Source organism: Achroia grisella, unplaced genomic scaffold (assembly GCF_030625045.1).
Source record: "Achroia grisella isolate CSIRO2021 unplaced genomic scaffold, CSIRO_AGI_Agris_v1 utg1090, whole genome shotgun sequence".
In the NCBI taxonomy this organism is placed as follows: Eukaryota; Metazoa; Arthropoda; class Insecta; order Lepidoptera; family Pyralidae; genus Achroia; species Achroia grisella.
Genome location: NW_026712574.1, coordinates 529,291 through 555,573, shown reverse-complemented (window position 1 = coordinate 555,573; position 26,283 = coordinate 529,291). Strand labels below are relative to the sequence as shown.

Genomic DNA, 26,283 nt, shown 5'->3' with positions numbered 1-26,283 from the left:
ATGTACTTATAAAACACATATTATTACACTATTTGTCCAAAACTCATTTATGAACATGTTGTGTGAGAATAAAGTGAGAATTATTTTATCTGACAATGTCAATTAGTAATAATGCTGGTAATATATGAATAGTTATAGCTCGTAAATGCCGTTATATTTATTAGATTAATAACTGCGCCCGCGATTTCGTCCGCGTAAAATGACAATACTTCCATATAACCTTTCATCTCCCCTTTCAACCCCTTACAACCCTTTTTCGCATTAAAAAGTAGCCTATGTCCTTTGTCAGAGTCTGGACTATCTGTGTACCAAATTATATTTAAATCGGTTCAGTGGTTTCAGCGTGAAAGCGAGACAGACAGAGTTACTTTCATATTTATAATTTTCAGTGAAAGTAAAGTAAATATTTCATAAAAATTATGAATGAATGAATTCATTCTTCATCTTAAAAAGTAATAGATTTTTTAATATTTTTTTGGATATTTACATTTTGATGTAGATATCGAAGGGCGCCTAGAAACTGTTTTAACAAATTTATCTGTTGTAATCAGTCAATTTACGTTCTATGTGAGCATGAGATAGTTATTAAAGCGAATAAAGCAAGAGCATAGTCATTGACCCCAATTTTGCCTACGTTTATCCTGTGAGACTACGTTTTGTACAAAGTCAGTTACGTAGGCATCTCAGTCTCACCTACTTTAGCTGCCAAATAGCTTGCTTAAATATGTTATAGATGCTATAATACAATAATAAATTCTATTTAGAAATAAGCAAGATGGCTGCCGATTATCAAATATTCTTTACACGTATGTAACTTAGTCTCACCTACTGCAGCCGCCGAGCTGCTTGTTTTGTAAGATGTGTTTCGGTTATAGGGTGACATTTTGCAGTGACATTACAGGACATGTACATATAATATCCTCTTGTTGAATCTTCCGTTTTTCGAGAATAGTGGGACACAAGATGGCAGCCTATGATCAGTGATTCTGACAAAAGATGCATTATACGAGTGAACAGAACGGACGAGTTATGCTCATGTTCCTAACACTTTAGATTGACAATGGTTACTACTTGCTTGTTTGCCATTTCTATTACACAAAGAATTACTGGACACTAGTTCACACATATATATTTATGTAAAAAAGAAAAAAAATATGTACTCGTCGATGAGTTGAAGAGTGAGTGAGGAGTGAGTTTGCAGTCCGTAGTAGGGGACACGGTCAGTATATCGAGCGTCGACTCGCGGCGTCGCGTGACCGCAGCCGGCATTAACATACGGGACGCAGCGCAGGACTCGGGGTCGCCGGTTCGAAAAAAAATTGTTACCTTGAAAACATACCACAACTGAATTGTATATATAACAAAATAAAATATAACAATTTGAATTTACAACAATAGCTTATAGTAAACTAGCTGTTACACGCGACTTCGCCTGTATCACTTACTTAACATCTTTATATTACGCCCAATTTACATAATGACTTTCGAAATTATAATCTATAGGTTACTCTGATGTATAAGCTATATTACTGTAAAGTTTCAAAATCCGTTCAGTATTTTTTGATGAAAGAGTAACAAACATCCATCCATACTCACAAACTTTCGCGTTTATAATATTAGTAAGAAATAGAAATAGATTTTTTTCTACAAAAACATTATGTATGTGACATTTGAATCTTTTTATTTTCTCTTTTTTTCTATTTTCTCTGAGTCACATTAGTAAGACTAGCTGTTACACACGATTGTGTCTGCATTTCTAAGATAAAATATAGCCTATATTCATCCTCGTGATGCTATCTATCTTAATATGAAATATCATTAAGATCCGTTCAGCCGTTTAATCATGACAATGTAACAAACAGATAGACATACACGATTTCGAATGTAATATTAATATTAGATTTGTAACTAGGACTAATAGACCGATCGCTAGTAATGAACCATACTAGGTTGACCACCACGAGGTCCCCCTTGGACACTATCGTCAGTAATTCCTGGTGAATCAGCCACGATGGACTAAGACCCTATCTGCTCTTCTATCACCCTTCTGTTGGCTCGACAGTCATTAGCATGTACGGAAACCCCATAACCTATTGTCATTAAGCGTTATCACCTATTAAAAAGAATACTAACAACTTGGTCTGGGTGTTTTATATGTATGTTATACTTTTTATGTTATTTTATATATGATAATGGCATGTTGCACCCGCCTGCAACGGTTTGCACAGGCAGGGCACAAGTGGAGGATGATAAGATGAGCATGAGGTCAGGTCAGTTAGCCCATCGTGATAAATTCACCAGGAATTTATCACGATGGTTTCCAGGGAGAACCGCGTGTCAACCTGACATGGTACATTGCTACGAATGGGGTTAATTGTTCACATTACTAACAACCCTCTTTCCCCCTGTATGTTATATTTGTATTTACAAAAAAATCCTTATAGGTATATATGTCAGTTGTCTAGTACCCATAACACAAGCTCTGCTTACCGTGGGACTAGATGGCTTGTGTTAATTGTCCGCGGTAAAGAAAAACTAGCAATTTGCCCCAGCTTCACACATCAGATGTGTCGATACAGTCCGACCATTCAGAGTTTGCATTTCTGTCAACTGAATGAAATAATCAACTGCATGTTTGTTTTTGTAGTGATGTGACCAAATAACCTTGAAACAGAGTAATTTGATATGGTTTGACTTTAAAAATTATTGTTTTTATTATAATATTCAGTAGTTAACGATTAATAATCTTAGCTTAAAATTAATACGTTTATACGTTTATGCGGCTTAGCTCGCGTTAATTTATCCCCTTAGGAGTGGAATTTATCAAAATCCTTTCTTAGGGGATGCCTACGTCATAGTAGCTTTATGCATGCAAAGTCTCAGCCCGATCGGTTTAAAATTGACAAAGTTTCATACAAACTTTCATCCCCTATTTTATCCCCTTTGGGGTAGAATTAATCAAAATCCTTTCTTAGCGGATGCCTACGTCATAACATTTACCTGCATGCCAAATTTCAGCCCGATCCGTCCAGTGGTTTGGGCTGTGCGTTAATAGATCACTACGTCAGTCACCTTTGAGTTATATATATTTAGATTGGAATATTTATTAAAATTTTAATGTTTTCACTCTAATAAGACAAAAAAGAAGATATTCTATTCTATTCTATTCTATTCTATTGCCGTAAATTGTACGTCAATTCAAAGTTACATCGCCCATTCGATCCCGACCGAAAGAAGCGCAAACTCTGAGCGTCCGATCTGTAGTTAATTTGCACCCTGTTTAAAAAATATAATCTTATCTCTTCGTATCAATACTTTGTAAGTACTATTAATAATAGACCCATTATAAAGTCATTGTTACATTATATTACTACTACATAATAGGTGGAATAGTGTCAGACACAAAAGCACTGTCGAACTTCATTATTACAAGCAGATATTTCAACGCAAAGGAAATTAAACGTAATTTGATCGATGGTGCCGATTTTTGGTAGCAGAGTCCAATGTGAACACGTAAAGCACCTATTACACTGTCAAATTACACCATAGAATTAGATGTTATAATTATAAAATTAGAAAAAAAATACTAGATTTTCTCTAAATATTGAAACATTAAATAAATATTATTTTAGTAATATTATAAACGCGAAAGATTGTGAGTATGTATGTATAGACGGATGGATGTTTGTTACTCTTTCTTTCAAGCAAAAATTACTGAACTGATTTTCATGAAACAAAAGCTTATATGTACATCAGAATAATTTATTTATTTAACTCTAATGCACACAATACAATATATAGTACAGTACATTTGGCGGACTTAACACCGAGCGGCATTTTCTACCAGTCAACCATAGGTGGTGCAGAGAATAACACAAAGGGGTTTAAATTTCATGCGGATGAATGACACGAAACCGCGGACAGAGCTAGTAATTTAGATTTTATTTTGATCTAGTGATAGATATATATAGAAAAATCGTGTTTTGCTCGCAAGCAAACAACGTGACGATGATGGCCCATCGTGACAAATTCACCAAGATTTTATCACGATGGTTTCCAGGGGGAACTGCGTGGAGGTCAACCTGACATAGTACATTGTAATAATAATAATAAATTTATTTATAATAGATTTTGGGTACGTACATATATGATGTTATACAAAAACATGGCTCTTGCAAAATCTGCTTATATCAAGTGTACAAATCTTAAATAAATTAAATTATCGATTCTTTATATAATTATGAATTATTGTATTGTATATGTCAATTTGTATATAAATCTAAATGTCATGAGGAACAATTTATCTTTTTAGTATTCCAAAAACTCTTGAATTGAGTAAAAACACTTGGTAACTATCCATTCATGCAGTTTTCTTTTAAATAAATCTGCTAGCAATAACACCATCAATCCACATTCCCTTTCCCCCGTCCATTAGTAGTTTTCTGTTCAAAATATCACGAAGAGATAAGTAGCTAGCAACTAGATGCAGGTGATGATGTTTATTTATTTCTATTTGAAATATTTATTTAGGCATACAAAGGTTGGAACGTTAAAATATCGACTTGTTTTCGCAATGGGATAGTACCCACTAATCTTATACATATAAATAAACTAGCTGTCCCGGCAAACGTTGTTTTGCCTTAAAATAAAAAAAAATTTAGGGATGGACTACCCCTAACATTTAGGGGGATGAAAAATAGATGTTGGCCGATTCTTAGACCTACTCAATACGCTCACAAAATTTCATGAGGATCGGTCAAGCCGTTTCGGAGGAGTATGCGAACGAAAACTGTGACACGAGAATTTTATATATAAGATGTAATATTGAAATAGGCGTTTTTTTAATACATGCATAGGAATATAAATACGGTACATACACTAAAATATCATTTTTTATCATTTTTGTCTGTTAGTTTGTTCCGGATAATCTCTGAAATGGCTGGACGGGTTTTGACCGGACTTTTATTGGCAGGTAGATAAAAATATTTTAAGAACGTATTACGTCGCCTACAAGGCAATTACCTATATATTTCATAGTGTAACAACCCCTTAACAATGGCTGAATATGCTCACATCATGCTGTCAATATAGCCTATTTATAAACTAGGTACCAATCAAAAATAGGCCTTTATTCTGGCCCCGGTAATACTACTAATCTATCAAGCAACTGTACTATGAAGATTACCCACCAAGATTAATTTTATTAGAATATATATGCAACAAATCATCATCATCTGCTTCTTCCTTATCCCATTTATTTGTGGTCGTCGTAATATGTTTTTCTCTTCCATTCATCTCTGTTCGCAGTCATCCCGTTATTTACTCCCTTTCTCACCATATCATCTTCATCTATCCTCCATCTCAACATTCGCATTTCAGTTGCATGCAGTCGTCTCTCATCCGTCGCTTTCTCATCATTTTATGGGCCAGCACTCTGATCCATACAAAATAGCAGCCCGGATCATGGTCTTGTAAATTTTGCCCTTAAGTTTAAGGGGTTTAAAAAAATATACAACAAAATATTTAATAAAAAAGAGAAAAAATTAAGGAAAAAACGTATCCTGTATATTAATATATGAGGGTGCGCACGAATTCATTAGTACTAGCTTAACCCGCGAACGTTGTTTTGCCACATATATTAAAAAAATAAGGGTTGGTGAAAGAAGGGTGAAAATTAAGGGTAGTATGTATTTTTAATGCCACATTATATACTTCATATAAAACTTGTATATATATTATTACTAGTTCTCCCGACAAACGTTGTGTTACCATATAAATTTAAGCACTAATATCTCTATTAAAAATAGGGGTTGGGGGTAGAAGGGTAAAAAGGATTGTATTTTTAATGCCACATTATAAAAAAAATAAATGTTAGGGGTGGACAATCCTTATCACTTAGAGGTATGAAAAATAGATAGTAGCCGATTCTTAGACCTACTGAATAATAATAATAATAAATTTATTTCATTAACATAGATGTTTTACAATTTTTTTTTTAATAATAAGCATGTAAAATTTGATAAAAATCGGTAAAGACGTTTTGGGGGAATATGGTAACTAACATTGTAACACGAGAATTTTATATATAAGATAGAACAGACAATTCTTGATTCAAATAAACTTATATTTAAATATTCCTATCAGTTGATGAAGATGGATGGAAAGGCTTTCCATCCATCTTTATCAAATGATGACGAACAAAAAAAGATGGATGGATTGTGTGAAAGAAAATATGAATAAAATACAAAACTCAAAGGTGACTGACATAGTGATCTATCAACGCACAGCCCAAACCACTGGACGGATCGGGCTGAAATTTGGCATGCAGGTAGATGTTATGACGCAGGCATCCGCTAATAAAGGGTTTTGATTAATTCTACCCCCAAGAGGATAAAATAGGGGATGAAAGTTTGTATGAAACTTTGTCAATTTTAAAACGATCGGGCTGAGACTTTGTATGCATAAAGCTTCTATGACGTAGGCATCTCCTAAGAAAGGATTTTTATAAATTCCACCCCTAAGGGGATAAATTAACGCGAGCGAAGCCTCGGGCAAAGGCTACTTCATAATATAAAATCTGGTAATTGTATACAATACACGACCAAAGCCATACGGTTGGACTAGTATTAATTATATAGTTCACTAATGCTTAATTAACTTTAACTACATATAAATTTAACTACATATTTATTAAACACTATGCTATATTAATTATATATGGGTGTTAACTGAATTTAATGGGGGTGTTACATTATCTATACATATAAATAAAATTGGAGTGTCTGTAATATTGTTATAACCATTTTTTACTAAACGCATATGAATATAAATACGGTACACCAAAATAACATTTTCTACAATTTTTGTCTTTCTGTCTGTTTGTTCCGGCTAATATCTGAAATGGCTGGACCGATTTTGACGGGACGTTTTTTGGCAGGTAGCTGATGTAATAAGGAGTAACTTAGGCTACCTTTGTCTCAGAAAAAATCTTTAATATAGAAAAATAAAATTATATTCCACGCGGACGAAGTCACGGATACAGCTGGTTAAATATATATCTCAATTTAGGAATTCACCAGCATCAAGTATTATCCTTTGTAATTAATATTAAACCTACATAAATGTGTTTGAAAGGATGATCATAAAAAGAATTCTAAATCTAATATTATAATCCTGAAAGTCAGTCATTAGAATATTTTGCCTTTCTTTTTTATGTAACAATTTTTTTCTCTACTCAGATAAATATACTCTATATATGTGTATATAAAAACATACTATACTCAGGGAATATTTTCCTTTCAGGAGAGCTAGAAAGAAATTCGACTATTATCATTTTGAAACATATTTTTTGTTCTAAACTGTACTTTCCTTGGATATATGTTTTTTATATAAAATATATACGTTCATACCTACATTTGTAGTTGACTGTGTTTCTGCAAATAACCTTGAAAGGTTATATTTAACATTCAAACCAGTGAAGTTTATTAAAGAAATCGGATGTTAGTCAAGGAAAAAATATTAAAATAGCGAAATGTGAGGAACAACCGCCCTTATTAGTACTGTTACGCTCTCGTATCGACAACCCTCCATTAACTATCACGCCACATAACGCAATTCTTGGCACTCAATACAACCCTTAAGAAATTGGTTCATGCCAGTCTGGCCTCGGATGCCGGTCGCCTCGCCCGTCCATAAAAAACACTATGCCGTGAAATATATATTACAATATAACAAAATTTATAATGTATGTAACATATAAACGTACAACATTGTGCCTTTGCCTCCAATTGACAATAAAAACAAAGGATGTCTATGAATTGTGAGATTCCATTTTGATGGTTCAAAATGATTCAAAATGGTCCAAAATGATTAGTGCTTCCAAGATTACAGTTTGAATCGAATATAATGTCGATAGTGATGTTTATAATTATAAGATGGTTGTTATTTAGTGAATTGTATGTGATTTTTAGACAATGATACATAATCGGACGGTCTACATATTGCCAAACGAACTCCTGCCAAAGCGGTACGACAATGAGAACGGGTAAAATTTAAATTGTAGTGTTGTAAACAATCTGTGTTTTTTTACGAATGATAAGCAGGGCCGTCTTTCACCTATTAGAGGCCCTGGGCACAGGATAATGGGGACCCTATGGCCATAGTAATAAAGCACTATTTTGTTAGAATAGACAAAGTCATTTTTGAACATGACTCTTTATAGATGTATATAGAAATGCCCTGCTTTCAAAACAAACCGGACAAAAATAATTTTAAAATGTCGTTATGTGATAAGGGGTTCAAGTTATTGCTAGATATTTATAAAAAAAATAACAATTACGTACAAATTAACCACAGTCGGTAAGCAAATAGTTAAGACTGATTTTCAGGCAAGAGTAGAGTAGCTATCGTTTGGTAATGGAGTAGGGACTAGAGTAGATCAGAGGGCCCATTCCATCGCGGGGCACTGGGCACGTGCCCAGTGTTCCCAGCGGTGAAGGAGGAATGGTGTCCCCGCCTGTGCTTATGGTATACGCTGGCGGGGCACCAGTGAATACTTGCAGGCGACTAAAGACAGTCAGATCAGTTAGCCTATCGTAACAAATTCATTTCGAAGTTATCCACAATAGTTTCCAGGGCGGGTCATTTATAGGTTGGTAGCAATGTACCATATTTAGCAATAGGACCACTAGCCAATTACTAATGACCTCCTCTTTCTTCTTCTTTCCTCATTCTGAATGAATTGCCAAGAATATTCACATATATGGTATTTTATTTAACTAAAATTGTAAACGCGGAAGTTTTTGAATGTGGACGGATAGATGGATGTTTGTTAGTCTTTCACGCAAAAACTACTGAATAGATTTTAACGAAACTTTATAATAATATAGTCCATACGTTTAATAACAAATAGGCTAATAATTTCAAGCGGGTGAATCCGCGGATACAGCTAGTATTTTATATATCAATCTGTATAATGAATGTCTTTCAAAATCAACTCAGAAATTTCATAATGAAACTCTAATATATGTATAATAATAATAATAACCCTGTACAATTAACACATGGCCATTTAATCTAAAGGTAAGCAAAGCTAGAGGTACTTAACTGATATAAATACTTAAATATGTTTTTTGTGAATACATAGAAAACACCAGCTACAAACTTATGAATACTAATTAGAACGGAATCGAACCTACGGCCACCGGTAGTCATTGGCAGTCTAGCACAGCACCATGCTGTATAGTACAGATGCCGTATCTGTAATTATTGTCTGAAAAAAGATATGTTGAAAACCGTTTTCTACTTACTTCCCAAAATATACCATCCATAAAAATTTCAAGTATTACTACAGTCCCTTTCTTTCAAATTAAAAAAATTGCTTAAAAGAAAAGGATAAAATATTCCAATAACCTAAATAGATAGATCAAATATTTGACATTTTCTAACTTTATACATTATATTATGAAGAGGCAAAGATTTCATTTATGTTTGTAATTAATAATCTGAAAAATAACTTGACTATTTTTTATAAATTTTTCCACCTGCAAAAATAAGAGAGGTTATGTTTCATTTAATACTTTAGACTAAAATATAGCCCCATATTATTTTACTCACTGTATATTCAAAACCTACAAAATTTCCATCTGTTTTGTCTCAAATCGATTGTTAAGTATATTATTATTATAATTTAAATTACTAGTGTTAATTTCAGCGGCGTCTAGCAATTTAGCACACCGCCTTATGACCACAGGTTCGATTCCTCGCACGGTAGAAACCTGTGTATTCATCAGTATGATTGTTTGTATCGGTCTGGGTGTTTACGTATAATATGTATCTATTTACGAAAAAAAGTCTGTATTTGTATCAGTTGTCTAGTACCCATAACACAAGCTTTAGGTTGCTTAACTTTGGTCTAGATGGCGCTGTGTGAATTGTTCTGAGATTATTATTATTCTTATAATGAATTATTCCTTTAACAATTCGATTTACCTTCCCCATCAGATATCCAGGGCAATCCACGCTGCAGAGGTAACAGACGTACCTACTAATTTTATATAGGAATGTTCGCATGACCACTCGAATGAATCACGTCATTTCAAGAAACTATACCCACACAACACTATTTAAACAACACCAGTTTATATTTTGATACTGTGCAAAATAAATAGGAAAGCATGTTTCAAACAATACTTTCACGGCTACAATCGTAGGTGGGATGGTCAGTAGGATTCTCGATCGATGTTGTGATAAGTATCTTTACGGTTACAATGCAAAGTGTAAGTGGTCAGTAAAATTGTCCATGGCCGTTGTTAGAAAAGCAGCTCTTTACATGCCACTACTTATTGCATTTATTCTTTCCTAGCTTTTTCCCGCGGCTTCGCTCGCGTTAATTGGATAAATTACACCTTAAGGGTGGAATTTATCAAAACCATTTCTTAGGTGATTCCTACGTCATAGTAACTTTATGCATGCAAAGTCTCAGCCCGATCGCATTAAAATTGACAAAGTTTCATATAAACTTTCATCCCCTATTTTATCCCCTTGGGGATAGAATTAATCAAAATCCTTTCTTAGCGGATGCCTACGTCATAACATCTACCTGCATGCCAAATTTCAGCCCGATCCGTCCAGTGGTTTGGGCTGTGCGTTGATAGATCACAATGTCAGTCACCTTTGAGTTATACATATATATATAGAAGTTGTGCCTACAATTGTAATATTTTTGTCAACACTCGGCATTCTCCCATTAGCCTCTCCAGATAACATAGATTTATGAATATAAAGGTAGTCCACGTTCGAACTCAGCGTCAAATTAAGGAATTAAAGAATTTATTTAAACCAAAAACAAAGTTATAACAATGACATGTTAAACTGAAACAACTACGTTAGTTTATAAAAACTGTGTTGCAGTTATTTGCGCCCATATCCAGAGCATTGTATACATTTGAAATAGAAACTAAATAAAGATACGCGTTGCGATTATAATAAGCCATGTAGCACACTATCCAATAAATTTAGTAATGTACAATAAGTAGTACAATATTCTACCTACATACTACAATAAACATATATTATATGGCGACACCTCATTACATCATACATAACGCTACAGAAGTGAGGTGATAACCACCGCGCTACGGTTCTTTACTACCCACCCTAGCATCGGGTGTACATGTAATATACATGTAAACATTCTCGAATCACTCTATCTATTGCTAAAAACTGCATCAAAGTTTAAAAGATCAAAGCGAACAGACTGCGGAAGCGATTTCATTTTATACTATGTAAAGATTGTATATACAAAGGAAGAAAAACAGTGATTCGATAAATCTAAACTACATGGGCGAGCTGAACTCTAAAAAGATATTTTTCCAGCAAACAAACGAACAAAAACAAAGAACTACAACTACAGCCATACATACTTGAACGAAAGAAAAAGGAGACGTCGAGATATTGTTGTATATAATAATAATTATAACAAGGAATAGACATACAGAAATATGTTTAAAGTGTTGACTGTTCGGTGACCAATTCTTGTATGATCGACAGCCGAACAATCAACACTAGGCTTCCAAGCTATATCCGAACTCTATTCAGTGCCTGATGATGCCTCTTTCAAAGACTAAACACGTCTCGTAATATTAACAAAAATGTAATAGTTTATAAGGAGAATAACTGTAACTACTTAAATTGGTGTCAATAAAATATATTATTATTATTATTATTATTAATATGGGTGTAGATTCAATAACGAAAGGAATTTGATAACCAATACAGAAGATCGTAACGATAGTCAAGTTTTCGCACTAAATATAAGTGTTCCCACACATGCTAATGGTAGTGGAATTAAACAAAATAGTAACACTAGACCGATTTCAGACATAGCTAATGTTATAAGGAGTGACTTAGATTACGATTACATAAAAAAAAATTCCACGCGGACGATGTCGAAGGTAACAGCTAGTTACATTAGTATTGATTACCATAAAGTATTTTAATGGTAAATGGTCACACATTCCATACCTTTTAATGCCAAATCGAACCACGTGTGTTTTACGTATGAAATCAAAGCTTAATAATAGAAATGTTCTCAAAGCACGCTATTAATAATGTAACCTATAGAAAATAATATTAAAGGCCTTGACATTACTTTTATGTTGCCGGTTTAGGTTGCCGAAGACCAGGCAGACGCCGCACTTCCTGGTTAAAAAACCTCAGGCAGTGGTTTGGGATGAGCACCAGGTCCCTTTTCAGGACCGCCGCGGACAAAGTAAAGATCGCCATAATGATCGCCAACCTCCGATAGGAGATGGCACCTAAAGAAGAATTACTTTTATACTAATACAAGCAACCTGTCCCAGTTTCGGATGGATGCATTGCAAATTTTTGATTTTCTCTCTCTGCCCAACCCATGTTCCCAGTTTATCTAGAGACAGATCTGCCTGTACATCTGCGCCAGATAAAACTCTGTTCTGGGTTGTCTGAGTAGTAAGGTTGTCTTGGTCCATCTGCTTCGTAATATTGGTCGAGTTTGGTATCCTATGTATCTTCTTAACCACATAGTCGTCTTTGCGTCTTTGGATATGGCCATGCCAGCGTAAGCGACTTTCTCTCACTTTTTCCACGATAAGAGCTACTTTGAAAGAATTTTTAATATGCTCGTTGCGGACTTTATTGGGATTCTAAATTGTGTAACATTAATAGATGTTTTTGAGTAAGGTCTTCTACGGGACATTGTTTGTGGGAAATTTTATGGGACATATACATAGACACTAGTATGATTGTTACCCCTTTTTCAAAATCAAATTCAAAATATCTTTATTCATGTAGGTCTATTATAGACTTCTGATATGTCAAATCTACCGTCAGTTCGTAATGCTTTTGAGCAGAGAAAGACTTACAAGAAATTCTTATTCTCTTTAAATGAGATTGTACATGTTATTAAAAATACAGATTCACTTTTAAATTTAAATTTGGGAGAATAATTCTTTGGGAGGATAAAATGACCACCAGCATATGCTATATTGCAATTTGCCAAGAAACTTTTATTTTTTTCAAATCATCATGTACATGTTTACAAAAATACAGCTTTTTAAATTCAATTTAGGGAGAATAAAGCGACCATCAGCATATGCTAATGCAAATTTTGTCAAAAGGAAATATTGTAATCAACATCCGTAACCTGAATAGACTAGTCCCCACAAGCAGATATTCATCGAATAGATTGTCAATCTGTCTTTCCAAGTTATATAAAATCTTGACACATACTTAAAACTAATTTTAAATGGCACGTTAACATCAGCATGCAATAACCTCGTACTATTTTCGTGAATGATCATGCAACATTATAAACTGTTATATTTATTGATGCACAAACACAACAAACAAACCAGCTGGTTCATTATAACGATTCTCTATTGTACCATTTTGTTTTCATCATTATCAGCCGACATAAAGTCCTTGCTCTTGTCAATTTGGTCATTTATTGTTTTCATTCTATGATATTCCTCATCTCGTGTCAAAAAACGCAACAAAATTATAGCTAAATTAAAAATTATAAGATTAAAATCGAGGTCAAAATCAAAATTAAAATTAGAATCAAAATATTCTGAGTTTGGAATTTTGTTTAAATTTGAGACTACACATACAATGTTACTTCTAACTGAGGAAGACGTTGTATAGAGTATTATTAGTTTGGGATTTTGTTTCAAGTTTGAGAGTAGCAATGACAATGTTACTTTAACTACTTATTATTACTCTAACTTTATTAAAAAGTCTAAAGTCTGCATGGGTATCGCATTGCTTAGTAAGATGTCTGGTTGAAGTCTCACCCTTCAACCAGTGAATTTACAGTATATAGAAGCATGATAGACCCTGTTAGACCCTGTTAGACCTCTGATATACCCACTCCTGGGTATAGTATCACAGTGTCTCTTGATAACTTGATGTCCGATGTGCTGTTTAATTGTATAGATTACGGTTATCTCTGGTGATATGGCAGCTAATTTGCCATTCCAGTAATTTAAAGTAAGGTAAATTATGATTCAACATCAAATGTAACATGGTTCATATCTAAACGTAAATAATCTGTTTTAAACGAGAATTTCTACCAAATACCATATGTAATTAAGCCCCAAACCATTTGTGATGAATATATATACTGTAATGATATACATTCTTATTTTATTGTACACTCATGTCATTAGCATTTATGTTATGGATGAACACTCTTGAAATTCTGCAGTTGATAAGTACACCCAACATTCACCTATCACCCTTCATAGTTGCCCCGCCAGCGTATACTGTCAGCGCAAGCGGATCCAACATTCCATATTCAACTATTAAATAATATGTTAATTCCACCAGATTCCCCCAAAGCACCAGTACAACACCAAAGCCTCCCGCCCGAGCCCATCGAAACCATTCCAAAGAAGATAAAACTGAATCTTCCAAGGACAGCAAGGAAGGAACACCAGACACCGACAAAGAACCTAAAAAACCTACAATAGGTTCCCGGTTAATGGGGAAATGTAAGAAATGCTGTGTAAAAGGAGAAAGCGATGTTGAAACAGATACTGAAGCTCCAGCAGAGAAAAAAGGAACAATGAGCAGACTTAATTGTTGTAAGAAGAAAGACGAAGAAGATAAAGATGCGAATATTGCAAAAGCAGCAGATAAGGTATGTTTATACTAAAGTTTAAACATGTTTTAGAATAGTAATAGGGATGGATTAATTAATTAAACAGAGTAAGCACGGTACGATACGAATACGATACGGACCGTGTACGCCCCACACGGTCCGTATCGTCTATAGTTAATGAATCGAATTTAGACCATTAGGCCAACACTAGTAATTATAATTTCAGTAAAATTCATATCATGATATATTTTGAAGCAGGCGGCAACGATCCAATTTGAGAGCGAGACGAAACACAAGCGGAAGTTGCGTGACGTTCTATGCGGATGCTGCGGACGTAGACGGAGAGTCAGCGACGTGTCTGAAGTTGCTGCGAGGAACGTGGCGGAGATGGCAGCGTCACCACATGTGGTCAACACCGGCTGCTGCGGGAAGAAACGGCCCGAGATCGAGAGAAGAGACAGCATACTGAGTGACAGACCACCAGCCAAGTAAGTTGACGTTCATTTACTTGGCCGATATGGCGGCGTCACCACACGTGGTCAACACTGGTTGCTGCGGGAAGAAACGGCCCGAGATTGAGAGAAGAGACAGCATACTGAGTGACAGACCACCAGCCAAGTAAGTTGACGTTCTTTTACTTGGCCGAGATGGCGGCGTCACCACACGTGGTCAACACTGGTTGCTGCGGGAAGAAACGGCCCGAGATTGAGAGAAGAGACAGCATACTGAGTGATAGATAACCAGCCAAGTAAGTTAACGTTCTTTTACTTAGCAGAAGAAACGGCCCGAGATCGAGAGAAGTGACAGCATACTGAGTGACAGACCACTCGCCAAGTAACTTGACGGCGAAGAACGTGGCTGTGACAATTTTTTAATTTTTTTTTATTGATATAAGTACATACAGCATATAGCAATAGACCCAATACTGACCATCATTAACAATCCCTTCTCCACTCAAATTGTTATGTCAAAGTCTGTCCAAGTCTGTACAAGTATGACCAAGTCTGTCCATAATATCTATAAATGTACAGACGAACAAACAAAAACTTTTTTTTATTTTTTTATTTCTGTATTGCTCATTATAAGTATATATGATTTTTTTTCCAGTTGTTGCACACGCATGTGCACTTGGATGAGTGGCGCGTGCCGCCGACACTCCGAACAGTCATCCAGCAGGCGCACCAGCTTGTTCTCCAAGAACAAGAGTCTTTCACCCACCCTGCCGCCTGAGGTAAGAATAAAAACTACTTAGTCTTACATGCAGTAGACGACTACTACAACTTTGATAATACGAGTAGTAGTTAATGACAACTACTACTCGTATTATCAAAGTTGTAGTGAACGTAACACTTGATGTGATCATATATATTTGAGAGCGTTTAAAAGCATCAAACTATGGACATAGTTTTCCTTAAACAAAGAAGAGGTAAAATATTTTTGGCAGCCTTTTATTTGCACTCAAATCAAATCTCATCTAATCACACACAGATTCTTATGACATGTCGAATCTGTCAGTTCGGTATGCTTTCGATCTAGAAAAAAACAGACAAGAAACTCAGCTCTTATTCTTTTCAAATTAATTTGTACACGTTTATAAAAACACTGGTCCACTCCTCCCTCCTTCAATTATCATATATTCATCCTCCTCAGAAAACTTGAGAAGTAATTAATTTATTAATCTTTCAAATAAAAAAAAATGCGTAAAGTAAAAAGCAAATTAATTAATTGACTAAAATGTTTTACTATTCAGCCATTTGACGATTTAATTAAACGTTAAGTTAGACGTTTGACGTAAATATAAATACAAAGTCACTATGACTGTTTACTTGTTTTAGACTTAGATACTAATTCTAAGTTTTCTACGGTACAATTAAATTTGCGTGAGTCACTAGAAATATGACTTTGTAATTACTCCTTGCGGCGGAATGACGGTCGGTTGGCGTGACGCTGACAACCAAAAATGACGCCCTTTGTTCATTACGAATTTGACTAATATTATGAACGCAGAAGTATGTGAGTGTGGATGAGTGTGGATGGATGGATTTTTCACGTAGAAACTACTGAATCGATTTTAAATAAATTTTACAATAATAATAATAATAATAATCTCAAGACAATTCACACAGCGCCATCTAGACCCAAGTTAAGCTATCTAAAGCTTGTGTTATGGGTACTAGATAACTGATACAAATACATAGCTATACATATTTTTTCGTAAATACATACATATTATACACAGCAAACACTCAGATCGACACAAACAATCATACTCATGAATACAAATGTTTGTGCCGTGCGAGGAATCGAACCCGCGACCATCGGACGTAAAGCGGTGTGCTAAACCACTAGACCACCGAGGTCGTCAAATAATTGCAAATTATATAGTTTATGCGTTAGAATAACACAGCCTATGAATTTCACGCTTGTAAAACCGCGAGCAGATCTACGAGTACAGTCGCGAGCAACCAAATCGACTCGCGCCACCTCTGCATTCAAACATTGATTTAAGTCAAAGTATACAACATTTTAATATAAATTATATGTCAATTGAAAGCTTGAAACTTCAGTTTTTATGAGACGTCATCATAATTAATATCATATGTGCAGTTATTTATTAAATCTAAGTATGTAGCTTCTGAGGAATTGTTCGGATTAATACCAGCTGCGGAGTTTCACCACCGTACCACCCGCCAGAAACTGAAATATCATCCTGATCATCTGGATGAATGGCGGTCTTCCACAGTGCAGTTTTCTAGAAACTTTTTGCCTCGCACAACCACATTATGGAATCACCTTCCAGCAATGGTATTTCCGAAACGATACGATATTGAAACCTTCAAGAAAAGAGCTTATTCCTTTTTAAAATGCCGACAACGTACTTGCAATTCCCCTGGTGTTGCGGGTGCTCATGGGTGGCGGTAATCACTTACCATCAGGTGAGCCGCATGCTCGTTTGTCCCCTGTGTTATAAAAAAAAATCTAGCTTTTGACATTTTTTTTTTGTTTGCACCAGTTATTACCCACGCAGTACCACATATCCCACTGTTTTAGGTTGACTGGAAGAGATCTCTTCTAGGGATAAGTCCAACTTAATATCTTAGTGTTATCTGTGCAATAAAGAATATATAAAAAATAACATTTACTCAAAAGAGAATATATAAAAAATAACATTTACTCAAAAATTTCTTGTTCATTCTACTTGTGATGGATCTACGTTCCGAATGAGTGATAGAATAAAAAAATATGACTATTCAAAAGTGCTTGTAATGTATTTATTTGAATAAAGATTATTTCTATTTATCATATGCATATACATTGTACTAAACGAGCGAAATTAATTTGCAAAATGACGTCATCTATTATTGAAATTAATATAATAAAAACGACACATTATCATAAACATTCGAGTAAGTACTGACACGCAAACTACATACCTACATACATAATTATAAGGTGGCAATTAAAGTAGCAAATTGTACATGCGTGAAAATTATATGGAATTTAATTATTATTAATGTATGTTGATCTATTTTTAACTTGCTGTAATGTACTAAAAAATTCAAAATACCTCAGTACTAATAAATCGTATTTAGAACAAAGTAGTTTATCCATATATACGTACTAGCTGTGCCTGCGACATCGTCTTATTTTTCTAAAATAAAATTAGCCTAAGTTACTCCTTATTACATCAGCTACCTGCCAATAAAAGTCCCGTCAAAATCAGTCCATCCATTTCAGAGATAACCCGGAACAAACAGACAGAGAGACAAAAATTTAAAAAAAATATTATTTTGGTGTATGTACAGTATTTATATTATATGCATGTAGTAATAAAACGGTTACTTCAATATTACAAACAGACACTCCAATTTTATTTATATGTGTAAATAATAAAACTGCAGAGGTCGACAGTCTGTACGTAGAAAAAACAATGCCAAAAACCGAGTCAGGGGGATGTTAGAAGTGAAATAATATAGATCCATTTTTTTTTATTCTTTTGCTTCTCTTCACATTTAAATTAGGATCCCTTAAGTCGTTTAATTGTAAAAAGATATACGCACAGATTTTACTTTTAAGACCCTTTATAATATTAGTATGTATTATTAATACGTTCAACGCGTCGTGGTCTAGTGATTTTACATCCGATTTAGACCTCAAGGTCGTGAGTTTGAATCTTGTCGACATGAGTAAAGATATTTTGTTTGTTACGCTTTCAAATCTTACGATCATGATAAACGATCTTATGATGTTGTGAATGTATGAAACAAGCAATGTATATTAAAGTAGAAATAAATGTCAAAACTAGCTTTTGCCCACGGCTTCACTCGCGTTAATTTATCGCCTTGGGGGTAGAATTAATCAAAATACTTTCTTAGGGGATGCCTACGTCATAACATCTTCTTGCATGCCAAATTTCAGCCCGATCCGTCCAGTGGTTTGGGCTATGCGTTGATAGATCACTATGTCAGTCAGTCACCTTTGAGTTATATATATTTAGATATGTCACAGACTAGAAAGACTGCTCTGTGGGTTCATTCTCTCTTCTCTTCGTGCTTTTCTTGTTTAGTGAAGAGTGTGTGTTAAGAGAAATTATTGTAAAATAAGTGGAATAAAGGTTCAATGTACATGGTATTATAAGGACAGACTTGTTGTTACTAAGTATTGTTTAGAAAAATTCAACGGGTCTTTTATGGGAATGGGTATAAAAATTTACAATAAGATATTGAAGAATATATTGGAATTATCTTTAAATAAATTCAAAACATCTGTTAAGTCATATTTACTGAACAAAGCCAGCATTAGTGTAATAACACTAAACAATTACTTGAATGAAAAACGTGCACGGCAATAGTAGTTCACGCACGGAATTTTCATTTAATGTTAGACATAGACACCTACATAAGTACACAATATAATTAAACTGGCTTTTAAAAAAAAGAAAATTTAGTTGAGTCTCTTGCCAGTGATTCTCCATTGAATCTGTATCTGAACAGGACGGTACGGAAAAATATTAATACAAAAAATTTTACGTTCATAACGAAGTCCTACATGACTAAATTTCTGATTAGATTTGATTTGGTTTGTTGTTTTTTTATATTTACGCCTCTTTAAAAAAACTAGCACAACACCAAACCCAAACATTTATCATATACGCAAATTTTTATTTCGGCCAACCACGGACATTCGGCCAAAGCCGCGGCCAAAAGCTAATTCACTGAAAAAAAAAAAAGAGTACTTTTTTTTAAATACCAGCCGTAGTTGAAACGAATTCTAGGAAGTTTATGGCGACTGCGTAATAGCCATTACGTCTCTCTGTATATATAATCACAGCCTGTATATATAATCAGAGTCAAGGATCGCGTGCAAACACGACACTAAACACTGGTCACCGAATTGCCGTCGCCTTCTGACCTTCACATAAGTACTTACATCGACAATCACCGTGTCATCTAGTTTTTATAGTGTGGCTAATTGTTTCTGAACTAACTTGCAATTAGGTCTGGGGAAATTGTTTGTAAGCCCCCCCCCCCCCCCCTACAATGGTACTCTATAAGGTACTAAACAAAGGTACCCTAAGAAAACATTGTTGTTAATTCGCTACGGATGGCGGCCTGACTTCATGCTGATCTTGTGATCCTGCACTAGTATAAAACATTAGCACAGGCGTGTGAATTCTTCGTTCTGTTCGCCGGCTGCTCGTATAATGCCATTTTTATACGAGTCACTGTTCATAGACCGCCATATTGTGGGGTACAAGTAATTATTTCGAAAAAACGGAAGTGATAACAATATCAGGAATTATTCCTTTCAGTACAACGTTAACTAATAAATTGTGCTTCTCTGACGTGTCCAATTATCCCATCGATTAATTAAAGATATTATTCTTATATTTTTTTATTTGAAAATCATATGTAGTCTGTGTGAATTCACAAAAACAACATTGTATGTTATATGCTATATTAACGAACATGTATAATATAGAATTAGATACACTATTGTATTGGGCTTAGGCCTGTAATAATAGTTGTGTAAGTAAATAAATAAATAAATAAATATTATGCTGGATCTGATGTGATACTGTACTACTCACGATAAAATTGATAATATTATCTACTCACGAATAATACTTGATTGTAAATTCAATAAAACTTGTTTACTTGTTGCTAATTTATACGAGTTGAAATTTATTAATTATAATTGACTAGTTGTGCCCGCGATTTCACCCGTATGAAATTTATAGCTACTGTAAAGTTTCATCAAAATATATTTTGTAGTTTTTGCGTTAACAAGTAACAAATATGGATGGACGAATCCATCCATCTATCCATCCATAAATACAAAACTTTCGCTGTTATAATATTAGAAAAATAAAATGTTAACATCCAAGATAGTCCTATAGAAACATAGACATTTATAGGCACCCAAAATCGGACTAAATATACCCATATTAAGCCCAATGCACCCAAATAACAAGAGAAATATAGAATCTTTGGCATCTATGTATTATAAAATGTTTGCACTAAATATTGCCATGTTTAGTCTACATTACATTTTACGCCCAACATGGATTATCACATGTTGGGCGCCAAATAAATATCTTCTGATTTGGTTCATATTTAATCCCACCTTGGGCGCCAAAGTGTATATTTTTTTATTATGTATACAAAATCAAATTCAAAAGTCATTTATTCATGTAGACCATTTTAGCCGCTTATGAACGTCAAATTTTATATATTATAATTTTTTACCACTATCCATCTCAGTATATAGATCCAAATTACTTTTTTTTATAAGCCAGTTTATTTACAATGTATATTTATACAGGTGTCTATATCTAACATTAAATAAAAATCCCGTGCAGGAACAACTATTGTCATGCACGCTCATTCAAGTAATCGTTTAGTGAGTAATAGGCTTTGCTCGGCAAATATGATTTAACAGATGTTTTGAATTTATTCAAGGATAATCCAATATATTTTTGGTATCTTTGGTATTTTCACAGGTCTCTGTTATCACTTATCTACTATGAATGGAAGGTTCTCCTATTCATATATATTGTGTGTTCTGGTGTGGTGTCATGAGCTTTACCAAATGATAACACATTTATATTTTATCACAATTGTAATGCGACGATACGGGACTACATCGTATATCTGACTGGGGAGGGACGTGTAGTAGGTGCACTGTGCCACGCGATGTAATTCAATCTCTGTATTAACAATATGTATGTGTGTGTGCATAGCACACCTACAGTTTCTTATTGTAAATAGGATATTGGCGCCCAACATGGCTATTCATATTGGCATAGTTGGGTGCCAAAGTGACCATATTTATATAGATCCATATCAACTACAATTATTTAATGCTTGGCAAGCACGATCGCTCAATGCAATCTGCATAACATTGCAAAACTCATAAGAACTGTCGACACGAGAACATATTTTTATAAAACAATGCATGGAGTTCTTCGCGTGAGAAGGGCACTTTTTTCTTCATCGCGATTATGATCTTTTATTAAAATTAAAACTTTCCTCACTGTTCATATAAAAATACGTTAGTTTAATGAAGGTCGCCGTATTTTAACTACTACAATGGTTCCTACAATCAATAACATTCAATTTCTAAATGAGGAACCGAGTTGCCGATTTTCGTTAGTACCTTCCTTGAGTTTACAGTGAAAACTACTCATTATAAATTCAGGAAATTGTTATGTTTGTGCAGTGAACTTTATGTTTACGAAATAAATAAAATAAAATATAATTTAAATATCAATTTATCAGTGATAAGTTATAGTGAATTCAAATATGTTTATAGATCGAAACAAATGTTATATTATTTATTTAAAATAATAATAAAGACAACAAAATAGAACCTAAATATCAAGTTATTAGTGATAAATTATAGTGAAATCAAATTTGTTAATGGATCGAAACAAATGTTATATTATTTATTAAATTTTTTGTTTAAACGATATCTTTTGTGTTTGAAAATGCATAGTCATTGAAAAATGAAAGTGAATATAAATGTAAATGAACTAGTACATTATATAAAATATATAAATATGACAAATTTCATATAAAAACAGTGTATAATTAATTTGGATGAGAATAGAGCTATTAAAGCGTTACGTTTGCAAAAATGTCGACCACATTGCAAATACCCCCTGCCCCATCACCACAACCCTCCAGAAAAGTGAAGGTTTTGATCACAACTGACTTCATGAAACGCGATACTGATTTAGAAGAAGATGTTGAGGTTTGTAAGCTTCTTTCGTTTCAATGGCAATTAAATGCACTTACTCCAGAATATTGCGACGACTTTTGCGCATTCGGTCGCATTTTTTAGATCTTCCTTTGTGCAGGATGATGAGTTTATAAGCTATGATATAAAATATTTCGTTATCGTTTGTAAGATTTGTTTTATTATAATTCTCTATAATATAGAAGTCATCTGTTCGTGTAAGAGCAAACATGCCAGATGCACAGAAACGCGATATCCTCATCAACATCCTATTTGTACTATCCTTTTGTTCTTGTGAAAATAAAACAAATATTTTGTACATATTTAGAGGATTTGCAATTTCCCTCCATTGATTCAGCTCAGAATGACATATTTAAAATTCGATTGCTCTATGTTCTTTTTTAAAAAGGAATAAAATACATTGTAGCAAAGAGGTTGCATACTTTTGTAAATAACAATATTTAACGTCACAGACACATCCCGAAACCATTGTTATATATTTAATGATAAACTGTTTGTTTCAGGACACTCGCAAGAAGTTAGACTCCTCACTAGTGGAACACACGAGTGTGATGCGCGGAGCCATTCCCGTACTACCCACCATACTCGCCTACTTCTGTCTCTTCTGCAACATCATTGTGCCAGGACTTGGTTTGTGATACATTTTTACAATGAAATAAATACCGAAGGTAGTAAAAAGTCATCTGTCCGTCTCACTTATTTCAGTCGCTAAGCAATTTACTTTGTGACATTTGTTTTGCTTGTAGGATGCAGATTAGCAAGTGAAATTACAGAGTAAGAAGCATGACTTCTATGTACTCTGGACTGAACGCATGAACCTTAGTCGTGGTTCGAACTCCTAGCGGTACACTCTGACTAGTGTCGTCATATGAGTGATATCACGGATGTCACATGATAACGTGATAGACGACGATTACTACTTACCATATATATAGTCTGAAATTCCAATTACATAAGAAATGTTCAATGTCATTCTAAGCAAAACCTCTACCTTGAGTAGTATACGAGCTTAAATTATGACGGCTTCGGTAGTCTAGCGGTTTAGTATACTGCTTTACTTCCGATAGCCATGAGTTCGATTCCTCGCACGGTATAAACATTTTGTACTCATGGGTATGAATATTTGTATTATTCCGCGTGCATTCTAAGTATATTATATATGTATTTACAAAAAAAAATTATCTTTGTATTTACATCAGTTGTCTAATACCGATAATACGAGTTCTGCTTAGCTTGGCATTAGATGGCGCTGTGGATTGTCCAGAGTTATTATATTCTAGCTAACCGCCTCGGCTTTGTACGAGTGTACATATATTATACATATAATCCTTCCTCTTGAATCACTCTATATATTGCAAAAAAACTGCATTAAATCCGTTGCATAGTTTAAAAGATCTAAGCGAACAGACAACGGAAGTTTAATCATTTTATTTAGGTAGATTTGACATATCATAAGAGTCTGTAATAGACCTACATGAATAAAGATATTTTGAATTTATTTGCAGGTACAATATTCAGCGGCATGTTCTGTTTATGTTTTGGAATACCCAGGTTCGGGGTTCATGACGGTGCAAAACATAGAATAGGTAAGTTGTCTATTTTTTGTCTTCACTTGTAATATTTCAGTCAACACTCGAGACCCTTCCGTTACAACCTCTCCAGATCATCATCATCTGTTGTCTAGGATGACATCTGTAAAGTTTCGTAAAACAAAATCTTGACGTTCCTAAGCGGCTAAAAGAATGAATGATTTTCGAGTTGATTTGAAAGTTTTATGTGTTTTTTTTAGGTTCCTTCGTGATTAACTTATTGGTGGGTTGCGGGCAATTGTTCACGGTGCTATTCTGTCTGGTGGGCTGGGGCTGGTCCATCTGGTGGGGCGTGATCTTCGTCAAAGTAGCGCGTAAGTGAAAATATCACCTTAATTAGATTTGTAGCGTCAGTTTAACTCGCTTAGCTTCAGAGCTAAACGCTTGCGAAAGTTAAACGGTTCAATGGAAGAATCTTACTGTTTACAAGTACAAAAAATATACAAATACAAGAAAACATCAGACATGTTGGAAAACAGAACAATAATCATTATTTTGTTTTTTTTAGACTACTCTAATGCTGTTGACCGCAGCTGGCTTTTACAGCTTCATCGAACGATAGGGTGCGAGTACAGATGGCACTCCAAACTGCGGAAGGACTTATGGAGCGGCTGAAGGCCAACTCCCGCGTGACGGATACGACTATAGTCTGAAGGCATCACTACGGGTTCGAACCTCAACACGGTCGTCGACATTTCGATCCCCGTTTAAATTTGACGGGGGTTCGGTATTTTATTATAGCCTATAAGTTACTCTGATGTATGACGATGAAGCTATGTTACTGTAAAGTTTCATCAAAATTCGTTCAATAGTTTTTGCGTGAAAGTGTAACATAACAACACACAACATCCATCTATAGTCACAAACTTTCGCGTATATGTTTATTACGAAGATTATTAATGAAAATATTTAATTAAATTCCAGGTAAATATCGTAAATTAAAAGCGGAAGCGGCGGCCGAGGAGGCCGAAGCCGCGCCCCCGGTGACCGCCAACAACCACACGAGGACGTAACGACGACGACACGACCACGACCACTGCACCAGTACAAACGTTTACGACATAGTGACGGGACCGATGCATGTATTTATTAAACTATTTACACGACACTAAGGCTGCTGATATACAGTCGGTTAGCCGTCAGGTAGTCTGAAAGTTGAATGTAATAATTGTACAAGATGACGACATCGTGACGGGACCGCTGCGTATATTTGTTAAAGTACTGTTAATACATAACTAACTAAGGTTGCTGATATACAGTCGGTTAACCGTCAGGTGGTCTGAAAGTTGAATGTAATAGATAATTGTACAATATGACGAAATCGTGACGGGACCGCTGCGTGTATTTATTAAAGTAGTATTTACACGATACTAAGGTTGCTGATATACAGTCGGTTAGCCGTCAGGTTGTCTGAAAGTTGAAGATAATAGATAATTGTATAAAATAGACTTGATATTTACTGTGATTGTATTCTTTTCTCAGCTTCATGTACGTATATAGTGTATGTTATGAAGATTGTATAACTCAGTAGAAACCGGATATACTGTCGGTTACAATTGATTGATTACTACCACTAAATAACTATAACGGTTTCCTTAATATAGCGTATATACAATATTAGCATTTACTTCTCCGATTTACTTCCGATGGGCGTGGGTTCGATATCTCGCACGGTGCATATGTACATACAAACCTGTATCGTATAGTGATATAGTGTGTGATCCCTTCAATGTCTTTATATTGTATATACATATACCGATATCTTCCGAACAAATCTCGAAATTATAGTGA

General features: G+C 34.6%; 1 protein-coding gene across 1 annotated transcript in view; it reads left to right on the top strand.

Annotated features, from left to right (window-relative positions):
- The window catches only part of LOC131848649 (protein stum), a 68,359-nt gene extending 42,303 nt beyond the window's left edge, over positions 1-26,056 (top strand). Inside the window, exons 4-10 of the mRNA XM_059198574.1 lie at positions 14,368-14,680; positions 14,900-15,129; positions 15,749-15,872; positions 23,407-23,533; positions 24,409-24,489; positions 24,693-24,806; positions 25,417-26,056. Of these exons, the coding sequence (XP_059054557.1) occupies positions 14,368-14,680; positions 14,900-15,129; positions 15,749-15,872; positions 23,407-23,533; positions 24,409-24,489; positions 24,693-24,806; positions 25,417-25,505 (1,078 nt within the window). The 3' untranslated portion in view covers positions 25,506-26,056. The remainder of the gene's footprint in view (positions 1-14,367; positions 14,681-14,899; positions 15,130-15,748; positions 15,873-23,406; positions 23,534-24,408; positions 24,490-24,692; positions 24,807-25,416) is intronic.
- The last annotated feature ends 227 nt before the right edge of the window (positions 26,057-26,283 follow it).